This window comes from Labrus bergylta, chromosome 7, assembly GCF_963930695.1.
Source record: "Labrus bergylta chromosome 7, fLabBer1.1, whole genome shotgun sequence".
NCBI lineage: Eukaryota > Metazoa > Chordata > Actinopteri > Labriformes > Labridae > Labrus > Labrus bergylta.
Genome location: NC_089201.1, coordinates 24,932,225 through 24,945,057, shown reverse-complemented (window position 1 = coordinate 24,945,057; position 12,833 = coordinate 24,932,225). Strand labels below are relative to the sequence as shown.

At 36.9% G+C, this 12,833-nt stretch overlaps 1 protein-coding gene across 1 annotated transcript; it reads left to right on the top strand.

Moving 5' to 3' along the window:
• The first annotated feature begins 4,338 nt into the window (after positions 1–4,338).
• saal1 (serum amyloid A-like 1) lies at positions 4,339–11,117 on the top strand. The gene is made up of 13 exons (XM_020659168.3): positions 4,339–4,489; positions 5,203–5,384; positions 5,592–5,693; positions 6,594–6,677; positions 6,836–6,915; positions 7,008–7,067; positions 7,147–7,262; positions 7,740–7,908; positions 8,195–8,277; positions 8,391–8,576; positions 9,075–9,232; positions 9,360–9,452; positions 10,557–11,117. The coding sequence occupies exons 1-13, from the start codon at positions 4,486–4,488 to the stop codon at positions 10,632–10,634; spliced, it is 1,395 nt and encodes a 464-aa protein (XP_020514824.2). The 5' UTR covers positions 4,339–4,485; the 3' UTR covers positions 10,635–11,117.
• The last annotated feature ends 1,716 nt before the right edge of the window (positions 11,118–12,833 follow it).

Below are 12,833 nucleotides of genomic sequence, written 5' to 3'. Positions count from 1 at the left end.
CTTTAATCGCAGATATTCGCCCATATTACTAGATTTATTCACTCATCAAATATCATTTCATTTGAGTTTCATTGTATAACAGTTGTCACCAGCATCTAAAAAAGTAAGACAGAATTAATTTAAGTTATCAGTAACTATAATAAAGGATGTCTCTCACAGGTGCAGTCCATTAAACAGTGAAAATATAAAACCTACATTTAATACATACATTTCTTTTAAAGTATGTCACTTATACTTAAAGTTAACATTTGATTTAATGTGGCAAGACAGCATTATTGCATTATTGATTAGTGCATTTGCACAGGATGTGAAATACACTTGATTGTCCTACATCCTGCATTGTCACGTTAGCACACAATAGACTTGGCATCATCTCAAGCTGCAACATTTCCATCCCTCAGCTATGACAATAGGTATATGTTGTGACTGCAGTTATGTTCAAACCATTTTAATGGCTGTAAACTCTTTAGGGACAGAGAAAACTTAAAAAGTCACAAAATAGTGCTCGAAATTCATGAACAACTTTTTAAACACTGAAGGAATTTAACAGGTAGACAGATGCCAGAACAGCGGTACCTGCTCCTACCAGCTAAACAAATAACAAGGCTATTTATTACCACCTGGGGGGTTGACCCTTTACGTCCCGTCACACACATTCAGCCATGAAAACACTTTTCACTGTGCAATTTATTTATAGTTATGGCAGAAAATGATCAACAGCCCAATGCTTGTAAAATGTGCAAATGTTAGATGTGCTTCACTCAACAGATAAAAAAAACAATGGTTATCAATTGAGTGGCCAGTAAAGATAAGACTTGTCAGTCACTTCAGTGCACTGTAAACACTGATGGTCACATGGCGCAGATTACTCTTCATCAAAGACTCATTAATCACAATATGTCCTAAAATGAGTTAAATGAGCTTGTCAAATTATTTGAGACTTCTTCTAACTCTTTTGTACCACAAGTTCTGAAAGCAATAAAGTCTCCATTATTTCAGTGCTCGATCGTATCGTAAAGTAATGAAGCTTTAAAACAAGCACAGATCTTCTGTCCTATTTTTAAACCATTTAGAAGATCTATGCTGTTTCTGAGGACAAATGAAGAGGCGCTTCAAATTGTTCAAATACAGTGGAAAAGTTTCATGACTGAAAGGTACGAGCAGACTGTGAATCTGTGTCTGTCTTCTGTAGTCAGAGCACTGAAACAGAAAGAGATTATTATATCACTCCTTTAGTAAAGTATAATTTAAAAAAACACACAGAAGAACTGAACATTTTAAAGTCTTACTTTTGCCTATAGTATCATACTGTATCTCCTTTAATGTATTTTCTTTGACTTGTGTTATATTTCTTTCTTGCTTCCTGGATCTTATATTTGAATATGTTTTGTGTTTTAATGTCCTAGTCATTGTTCTTTTAATGCTCTGAATGTTCTTATTGTTCTGTTCTTAACTCTGTAAAGTTTCCGTGTTTCAAAAATGCTTCATAAATAAACTTGATTGCCTTCCCTTGCCTAAAATTAAAGCTTACTTACAAGCTGTTTTACTAGAGAGGAAGGTGAATCATACACTGTGTGGCTGTTTCATGGAAACAAACATAAACGTGACGTTGCATGTTTTTAAATAGTCGATCTGCTCCTCCAAGTGCAAACAGGGCTGTGGAGTCATCCCACAGGGGGACAGCTGCATTATGAGCAAGGTGTACTGTTGTTCCTGTCTGACAGCATTAACTGTGTTGATTAAGGGAGGACAATACACTCCCCAAATTACCTCAAGCAGTTTTGATTAGAGGTGGGACATTTCAAGATTTTATAATCCATGTTGACATTTCACTGTTTGATATCCTTGTCATCATTTCCCTTTAAAACATACTGACATGCCACTCAGTGTGCCAGAACACCAAACACAAATGTTGACTTTAAGGGATCCAGTGTTTGAAGTTACTTCAGATTTTTCTTACAGCCATTTCAAATTTTGGACAATTTTATTTTGATATAAAAATTCAAACAGGATTTATCTAATCAATAAAAACAAACAAGTAGGATTTATAGCATTTGTATCTAATATAAAATGGATAAAAATAAATGTAAGAGTTGAATTTACAACGACTTTGAACAGTTTTTTTACAGGCTCTGTTATGGATAATTCATTATTGTGGAACTCGTGTGTAATTCTACATAAATAAAGTTGAGTAGAGTTGAGTTTGGCTACATTTGAGTTAGTTAAATGGACTTATTTGACCACAAATTAAGGTCAGTCAGTATGATAGTTTGAACCTATTGGAGAAGGAGAGGTGTAATGAGAAAAGAGGAGACACAGTTTCTTCCATGTGGACTCTCCTTTAAATGCAGCGTTATAATGTTGGTTGTATATTCTATAAGCAACAAACCCTATTGCTTTTGTGTTTTAGGTTCTTAAAAACAGAAAGACAAAGTGTTCATTGTTTAAGTAATATCAGCGTAAAAACAATAAAAAGGTAACTAGAGCTGAACATTTTTTTCACGTTCTCAGCCTGATGACGACATAAGCGACCAATCTTTTCAGTTCCTTGCCAAATCAAACTGTGCCACAACTCAGCCGAGCGGAACTGTTTGAAGGCAAGTATGCAAAGACAACTCGATATGTGTTATTACATGTTGTTAAAACACACAAAATAAACAATTTCTTCTCTGTGGGAATTTTCTCGAATAGAACTTAAAGTTATTTCCTTATAAATGGATTCTCTCTGTAGTTAATCGGTCAATCGTCACAAAAAGCCAGAAGTTGCCAGAGTCGGTGTTGACATCGAACCATAGACAGTAAATATTACATCGAACATGTTGTTTTGTCAGATCAGCAGCCTGGACTCCAAAGATTCAGCTCTCCATATGAGATGACTGTGTGACTGAACACCATGACATATAAGTCATTATCATGACAGTTAAAGGTGATTCTCTGTGGATTCACCATTTCAGCCGTAGCATGCCATTGCAATATTCAATGGAATTATATTTTATTTCAAGAAATATTGAATAACTTTTAAGCAATGAACGGAAATCCTTGACAGCAGTTCGCTGATTAAAACACTGTTAACAACTCTGTTAATCTTTCATTTAGTAACAAGTGAAGATTTGATCTAAATCCTTAAAGACTGAGCTTGATATGGGGATTTTTTTCACTGTCATTATTTTATAATGTTGTTCAGTTCAACACACCAGAAGGCTTAATGTGACTAACAGTGATTCAATCTGAAAAAAAGTTTGTTCATTTGTTCATTACCATTTTCCAGTTACAATTAAGAAGATATAGGTAAGACTGTCAAAAGTGGGTGGCTCATGCGCTAACTAGTTTAATGTAGAAACTGTAAAAAAAAACACAAGAATATAAATGTAAGCTGTAAGTAAATGTGTAGCGCATATGTTAAATTATGTCTGATAAACTTAAAATGATTCACTTTACAACACGAACCCTGAAATGTTTCTGTAAAATATTTTTGTAAGATTTGGTGCCCCAATTAGTTTGAAGGATGGACTTTGAAAATTCGCAGAAGGAAAGTGAACCTGACGTTTTAGAATGAGCCGATTTGCTCTGATTCAAGGTCGGCCATCGACCTAGAAACAATACCTGTGGTGCCTCAAAATATTTTAAAGGGAGATTCAATAAACTGTCCAGTAGCCTACAAGACTTACCTTGAGTCCTATTTTCTGTCATGAATATATATATATATATATAGAATAGATGCAAACTCAAATCATCTTGCCGGATGGGGTCTTTATATTATAATTATTATTATAAAAGCCACAGATTTTGATTGATCTCACTATGACAGTCATCACAATATCAAAGCATGAAATCAAGTGAAAATATGAGTACAGTTATACAGGTCATTAGGATAAGGTTTTTACTAAAAATAAGTTGGACTGACCTGGATTTAAATGCTCTGCTTTGTATTTTTACAAGCACCTAACAATGCGTTTTCTCAACAAGTTGCTGAATTTGTAGCCTAACTGAGAGCCACGAATCAGGTCAAGTAAAATATGGTAAGGGTAACACAAATGGATGTACAAATCATGTACTTTTTGCTATATTTATTTATGTTATTTAGGTCATTTCTACATTTAGAGTTGGATTTTACTTTACATATAATTGATTGTTTTTGTTTCTTCCTTATTTCATAGATCTTGATGCTTGTTTCTTATCTGTGTCTGCTTATATGAAGCAGATTAATGATTAATGAAGTATTTCTGACTCTGATCATATTCACAGGCGCGCCTGGACAGCCTGTCGTTTCCCTTGCTGACGGTAGATGGCGGCGTTAACTTTAACGGCAGGTGGTCGACCACAAGAGGAAGACGACGCAGTACCTACGTCAACGCTTCACGCATGCGTATAGCGATTCTTTACTAAATGGAGGCTTCTTGAAATGTCCACTGTGACAAATTGAATGCGATTTAAAAAGAAGCATTCCGTGTTTCCCAAATGTTTGGCTTGTAAGGCTCGGTCACTATGGGTGAGTAAAGCTGTAAAAAGTTACTGTTTTAATGAATGTGAAAGCTGGGCTTCATATCAAACGTTAATAATCTGGCTAAATTGCTGAATGTTAAATCGACTGCAGAGTTCCCCTCTCACTATGTTTAACTTTTATCTTCAGCATTGTTACCTTTAGCCATGAAAGGTGTTGTTGTTCTCCAGATAGATGACCTTTTTTTTTTTTTTAATTCTGCTTTATGCATCTTTTGTCAGGATAAAGTTTGTGTCTTGTGTTAATAGATTATATTAAGACATAAACGTCTTGTGTCAAAAACACCACAAACAAAAGTACCACAAATGTCAGTAGGTTAAAATAAATGCCTCTTTAATTAATATCACAATATTGAAACATACTAGGTTTATTGCATGGTTGTACTTTTAGGCAGTCCTGCTTTATAAACTACCTTTTGCTGCAACTTAAATAGAGAATCCCTGTTTTGTTTTTTTTGTTTTTTTGGGCTTTTTGCGCCTTTTAATGGAGAGACAGGACAGTGGATAGAGTTGGAAATCAGGAAGAGAGAGAGAGTGGGGAATGACATGCGGGAAAGGAGCCACAGGCTGGAATTGAACCCGGGGCGCCCGCTTGGAAGGCTCCCTACATGAATCCCGGAGAATCCCTGTTCATAACGTGGTGTTGTTATGCCACTCGTCTCTTAATTCCTGCAACATCTTTTTTTCTTTTTCATTCTCCAGACTCTGGCAGGGAAACCGAAAGATCCTCATCTCCAACTGGAATACAGTCTCTTGAAACTGACAGAAACCCATCACCGCCCCACGACACAAACGACGGAGAGGACGAGGAAGATTTGGATGCCATTGGAGACACAGTTTATAGCAAGCACTGGATTTTCAGCACCCTGACTCGTCTCATCAATGTAAGAAGGGAACAACAACATTTTTGACCGTGTCACTTCCTGATGAATCCCGCCTCACTACAGTGAAATAGACCTTTTGATATACTGATGTAATAATGATCAGATAGTGACGACATCATTTCAGTGCATGTATAGTCTTCATCTTAGAATGACAATAGTTTTCCCCACTTTAAATGCCATTATTAATTAACAAGTGTAAAATTCTAGATGGTCACGGCACATTTGGAGTCGGACTCTGAGGGTGAGATGCAGCTCGCTGATGATGATGAGGAGGATCTATGTAAAGTCTGGGATATGGCAATGGACAAGGTAGAGTATGTGAATCTCGAAAAGGTTCACTTTCTGAGATAACTCTGAATTTTTCCAAATTGGTATTCCCTTTTAAACGGGGAAATAAACAGGTGATAAAGTGGATGAATTCTATTTTGTAAATGATTTACAAAAACTGTGTTTAATTTGTAAACAATGTCAGTTTTAGTCATTTATTTATTGGTGTTGTTCAAGGAAGAGTAATTAAAACTACAATCTGTGATTGAATGTTTAACAACAAAATATTAGATATGATCACATTGTAACTTTTGTGTCTGCTAAAGATACAGTACTGCACATTAATAACACCATACTTTCCTTAAACTGAATTATCACAGTAAGAGTTAAAATAAGTGATGTTCTGGTTGCAGTTATTTAGAATAGGGCCTGACCGATATGAGATTTTTGGGACCGATATCGATGTTAGAAAGAGAAAAAAAATCTGATACCGATATATCCCCAGATATCTTTCATTCTTTTTGCATCACCTCTAGACACTGATAATGTTTGCTGTTAGCCATATAGCACACTCTGCTGGTGACTGCCAGAAAGACAAATGCTAGAATAGTGATATGCTATTTGAGAGGGGAATCAATCTTGTAATATTGGAGATAACATTGACCGATATTATCTGCTGGCCGATTAATCGGTTGGGCTCTAATTTAGAATGCAATTACATTAAACTTGCCCACAAACCATGGACTCCTAATTATTAATCGGTTTAAATCGACATCTCTTTAATGATTTTTTAATAACAATGTAACAATATAACTTCCTGAAGGGAAGATTTATTGTAGTACTTTCTTTAGTTAATAAGTTGATGTACCTACAAGTTGGAAACAGATTGTGGTTAATCATGGTTTACTTTATTATTAACTGTTTCTTGCGAACTGTTTGCAGGATGTTGCAGGTCTTCTGCAGGAATTCAAAGCTACCGACATCCTTCTCGGGGTTATAGCCAAATCACGCTGTCCACGTCTCACAGTGAGTCCTGTAACGTTTATAAATTATGAGTCAAAATATAATCTTACGTTTGATGGTTTGGTTTTGTGTTGTTAAGCGCCTTGTAACATGATTCTAAAAAGTGCTCTATAGTTAAAGCTGATTATTGTTATAAGATTATTTTTCTTTTGCTTCTCTAGGAAATTTGTGTAGGAATTCTTGGGAATATTGCTTGCTTCCCGGAAACCTGTCTGACTCTTAGCCTGCATGAAGACTTGGGGTGGGTCAAAGTCACCGTCTGTAATCTTCCATTTAAAGGTTTTGTACACCGCTGTTAGTCATTCTGACCGATGTGACTCCCTGTGTCCACAGCGCTGTGCTGTTGCTTCTTCTTGGGGAACCAGATCCACCCACCCTTCTGGAAACAAGCAGGTAAAATGTGCTTGATTTGTGGACATGTGAGGCAGAGACTGAGAGAGTAGTGCTAATCCTGTCTGATTTGTGTTTGCAGGTTGCTGCTGACCTGTTTGTCTCAGAAAGATGTCTGTTCCCTGTGGCTTCAGCGAATACGAGAGGAGACGTCCGTGCTCTTCAACCTCTGTTTCATCATGTTTTGTTCCACCAACAGTATGGAGCTTTTCTTTCTTCCCCTAAACAATTCATTTATTGTGCATAAAATGAAATATCTGGTAGGCATTGAATGAAGGTGACCAGTACGTAGTTTATCCAAGCTGCTTTTGTGTCCCTCTTGTTATTATTAAGGACACATGCATATTTGCAACCCACTTCAAATAGCCATCCTGTATTTCACTGATGCATAAGTGGCAAAAATGCTGCAAGCTAAAATACAATGCTGCAACAAAAAATGGATGGATTTAAATACTTTAGAAAACATGCTTTGTAAATTTGTAATCAGCATATTTGTTGTGAACACAAGGATACACACGATGCCTTTTGATGAGAAACAGTGAATTTTAACTGAACTTGCTCCTTTACAAGGATACTCCACAGGGGAACAGACTTTTTATTTTTTCAACTATTGTCTCGTCAAAAATGTAGTTATTGTTTTAAATGCCCTGTGTTGTTTTTTTTTTTTTTGTACAGCTGACCTTCTGGAGAAGGTTGGAGAGCTGGTTGAAAAACTCTTTGACCTTGATGAAGAGCTGATGAAGAGATGGATCACAGCTGAGCCGAGTAAGGAGGAGGAGAAGGCCGATGGTGAAGGCCGTCAGGATGTGGCCTCGTGTCTTCTTGAGGCAGCCAAGCAGCTGAGGTGGGTATCTGAAGTGGACATTTTGGGAAATGTTTGAGAAACTTTGCAGGAATTATAGAGCTTATAATTGAGCTCTGAGTCTTAAATTCCTTTTTTTTTTTTTTTTACCGTTTGCACTTTGTGGTGGTGCTAATCCTTTTTTGTTTTTTAGGCGAAGCACATTATGTTCCCCTGTGTATGAAATGTGCCTTGCAAATAGAGTTTGACTTATTTGTTGTTGAGCAAAGTGCAAGCTTCTAAAACTAAATGTGAGGATGTTGATTATAAGAGTTAAACATTTTCACAGATCAGAGAGTCCAAATGGCCTAGAGGTTTATCTTCATGCCCTCCAACTCCTGACCACCATAGACGAGGGCATGCAGACTTTTGGTAAGCGCAGTCGACACAGTTTATTTGATGGAGTTCAGCTATTGGCATCAAATCCAACACAAGACTGAACTGACTTCACAACATATAACATTTTGTGGAATGGTCTCTTCTAGCTGCCCCGGATGGACCAGGCAAAGAAGTGTGGGACTTTGTCTGTGATGTCGTATGCGACGACCTCTGCCAGTCAAATGATCTCTCGGTCGTCTTGCTGGAGCAGAAGAGCATTTTGGTTCAAGCGTTTGCTGTGTTGCAGGCACTTTACAGATGCCAGGATCAGTGGCATAACAGAAGTGATGCAAGTACGTTTTGTAACAGCTCCATTGTTATGAAGTTGTGCAATTTAGCCCAGATTTCACTGTGGTCAACCGGGATTTTCCCCCTTTTTTTAAATCCATTTAGTTCCCTGAATGATGACCAAAATGAATGTAACACAAACAATGGTCATTGTTGCTGTTGGTGGTAAACCTTAAAAGGTGTCCAAGTGGAGTTGATAGACATAATACAGAATAAAATGAAACACTGTTAAGACAACATAAAACATAGAAAAGGATATTTAATCTAAAATGGTAGAAAAACATTGGAGGAACTCTGATGCTGACTAGAAGCTGGTTGTCAAAGATGTTTTATTTTGACTTTTACAGTGTAGTTGCTTTTAGCAGAAAGAAGTGGAAGAAAAATAAATGGCAGCATGACTTGAGACTATAATTATTGGAATATCTCTCATTTAAATTGTCATATGCCAGGCTCTTAATAGTAATTGCATGTTTTTGCTGCACTTCCCTTTGTCTTTCTCTTAGGTCTTCCTCTTATCGGAGCAGTTTTGAGGGTTCTTCAGTACCACGGTGAGACTAAAAATAACGACACCAATGAAGAAGACACAAAAGATGAACAGCTCCAGACGCTGGCAGAGATCACAGCCGAGTTTTTGGCTGACATCTGCGCTCAGATTCCAAAGGTATTTTCTGATTTCATTTTGGATCAGATTGTTTAGTGAGCTCCTTAAATGCAACTGTTTTCATGATAAAGAAAAGGGAAGAAGAGTTTTGATTTCTTATTTCAACTGTCTTGTTTTGTGTTTATAGACAACTGTGGCAGATTTGGTGAAGGAAGGTCATCTTACAGAGAAGACTTGGCTCACAGCGCTGGGCTGTTTGGTTCACAACTACAAGACTTCTGTAAGTGCTTTCTCCAAAATCAGTTTTGATAATAATTTTATTCAATTATTGAGTAGTTAGAATTTAAGTTTTCTTTTGTTGTTCAAACATGAGCTGTGAGGCTTCAATACCTGATCATAGAGGCGGGATGCATTAAGAGTGCTGTTGAATAGAAAATATATATACAGGAGGCAAATAAGTGATGTGTGATTGTGATTGAAGTGTGATTTGATGTGTGTTGTTTAGGGTGAGGGGACTCAGTGATTTCCGAGTGACAGTGGGGAAAAAACGTCTATAAATTATCTTTTTTTTAGTGAAAATTAGAACTTAACAAAGGCCAGGGCTTTGCAAACGGCACATGTGCTCTCGAAGCTCCTGTTACAAGTTCTTAGCTGGTTATGAAACAGATTCAAATTAATCCTCTTTTATGCGATACAAACATTATATCAAACAACACATCAGGGGCCCAGTTTTCACTATGGGAGTGTCTGATGGTCTACAGCATCTCCTGATACCGTAATTGCAGAGATAGAATGGGGACATATTCACATGTGTCATCCCGGCATGCCAGTGCAAAGTGAATGACGAGTAGATAGAAATAGCTTTAAGGGTAAGACTCTGTTCATGGAGGAGAATTCTTTACAGTGTTTGGATCTTAAATTATTATAAGGGTAACCAAACTGATGATGTTTAAAGATTTGAGGTTCCCACATTAAGACGTACGTCTGATAAAATATATATTAAGTGATTTAATTCTATTACAGTTAAAATGGTAATTTAAGATTCAATTATTTAAATGATTTCACTACATTTAATTAAAGCTTTTACTAGGTATTAATAAAAAAATATTGAAGCTTCTTAGTCTTGCAGATTAATTTTTTTTTTTTAATTTTCTGGAAAAAAAGCTTTTTCACTTTTTATAAATGAGATTTAATGACATTACATGACCTGATGCTGTTCCACACATTTCTTCATGGAAAGTCTCGTCCTCGTGTGCAAAGTGCTGTCACTTAAGTGTTGGGGACTAATTTTAGACCCTGTGTCATGTAAAGATGTGTGATGGGATGAATCTCCGGTGGAAAATAAACATTATATTTCCATCCTTCCCGTCTTCCTCTTGTTCAGTTTCAGCACCTGCAGTCGATGCTGTCAGAGACTGATCCCCGACTGGCAGACGTTGTGAGGGAACAGTTTCCTGTGTGAGATGCCCAACGAGTGCTCACCTCTCATCCAGAGTCTTGCCTTGGCTTTTTATAGTTACGGCTATTTCCCCTCCCAAGGATCCTGCTCCGAGGTGTACTGTTTGGATTTCCATTGGACTTAACAGAGATGTTACACAATCACCAGCTGTGGACAATGTGACAAAGACTGTGTAGTTTTGTTCTTTTTTTTAATGTGAATGTTCTTTTTGTTTTGATGAGTTTGACTTTTATTAAACAGATTTTTCAAGAACTTGTGTTTAGAGGCTTTAACAACACGTCATTTATCATTCTGGCTTCATGCGGAGCTCGAAGCAATCAGCAGAAAAGTCCCTCAGTGACAAAGGTTTTGTTGCATTTATGTTTTTATTTTTATTTTTAAGAAAGGATGAGTGCAAGTTAGCGATGAGACCTCAATATTTAAAAAGAAAATACATACAAAAGGGCAATGCTCTCAAAATCTTAATAAATCAAATGCTCTTTTGATATGGTACTTGAAATCTTTTCCCTAATAATATTTCAATTATTCCCAAAAAATTACAAGTGAAATGAAAAAAATCACATTTTATATTTCAAATTATCTTCACATTCAATGTCCAAAGAACCAAACATTTAACTTACTGCTTGGAAAGTAATAAATACTGTAAGATAAACTCATATTGAGCAATGGTATACTCACTTCTAAATCTCCTCTGATTCACACCAATTATTGATTGTTGATAGGATGGTGAAGGGATGACTCTCCCTTCTCTTGTCTGTAATCGGCTACTACGCACTAACTAAATATTCTGAAGGAGTCTCACATGTCACTGTTTATAACAGAGGCCGATTATCCTCTGCTGGACGGGCCACATAACAAGAAAATTGGGGTAAAAATTAAAGCGTATACCCACTTTTTAGGCACCACTACACCACTGAGTGCAACAAGCCAGAAGTTATCTTTTTAGCACTAATGTTATTTTGGTGCCAATGATTTTTGCTAGTTGTGAGATAAAACCCAAAAGAAACACAGCAAAATGTGTTTCTAAAATAAATAAATTAAAGTGAAGTTTAAGATTCTAACAATTGTCAATTTAAAAAAATTAAAAACAAAAAAGTGACAGTACTGTCAAGTCTTACTGGCATCAAAAAAACCTTCATTTTTATTTTGTCTCATTCAACCCAAGCTTTAAGTTTAAACAGCAACAATGACTGGGCAGGGTTAGCACGGCTGCAGTTATCAACAGACTCCTTGGCATGAAAAAATAACCATACAGTAGAAATCTTTGACCCTGTTTTTTGAACGGATACTCAATAATTTAGATCCATTTTTAAAGCAATATGTATGAAGACAGCTAGTTTCCACTTTTTCCTTTACCACAAACCGGTTTGTAAAACACTTCAAGAAAAGAAGTACTCCTAAATGCAGTTTTGTATCCTTATCATTTTTATAAGGGGTTTTTGTTATCTCGTGGACAATCAAATTCAATTGATCAAAAATAAATAAAACTATTTATTAATTTCTTTTTTAAGATGAGGAAAAGTTTCATTTCTGTCACATTTATTGAGTGTGTATTGGCTCACCTTTCAAGCATATGAGTAATGGTACGAATGCTGATGACAACATCAAGTGTTTACCAGAGGGTGACAGTCACTCGGTAACGACAATGAAATTAGATGAAAGGCTCAAGCCTGGCAACAATGATCTCATTTGGTTTCCAAATGCACCATTTCGCCCACTCATGGACAAGAGCAGGACGACCTGCGCATTTCCAGTAAGCTTACGAAGGCTCTGTGAATATAGCAGCTTTTTAATTAAAGCTTGGATTGATATGTAGAACACTCTTTCTAATGGAAATCCCGAGATGGCCAGAGTGTGTGCAGGACAGAGATCACCCTATGGGAAAAAAACAGACGTGAACCTTGACTAGACTCAAGATGCACATACGTGGCTGGTGCTTTTGATCTGCAAGTCATGTCCTGTTTGTGTTGTAAATGGCTAGAATGATGCATGCTTGGCCTTTCTAGATTACTTGTGGCCACTGACTCTGGGTGCTGCATCTTCAGGCCTTGCTCCAAGACGCAGCCTGTCACAGAGATCAAGATGAAGTCCACATGTTTCTTGCTACCCTGCCAAACCTAATTTTCAGTCTGCCAGTTCTCACAGCGGCTTGATATGATCTGACTACATGCACACAGCATGGCAGGCCGCACACAACACGGC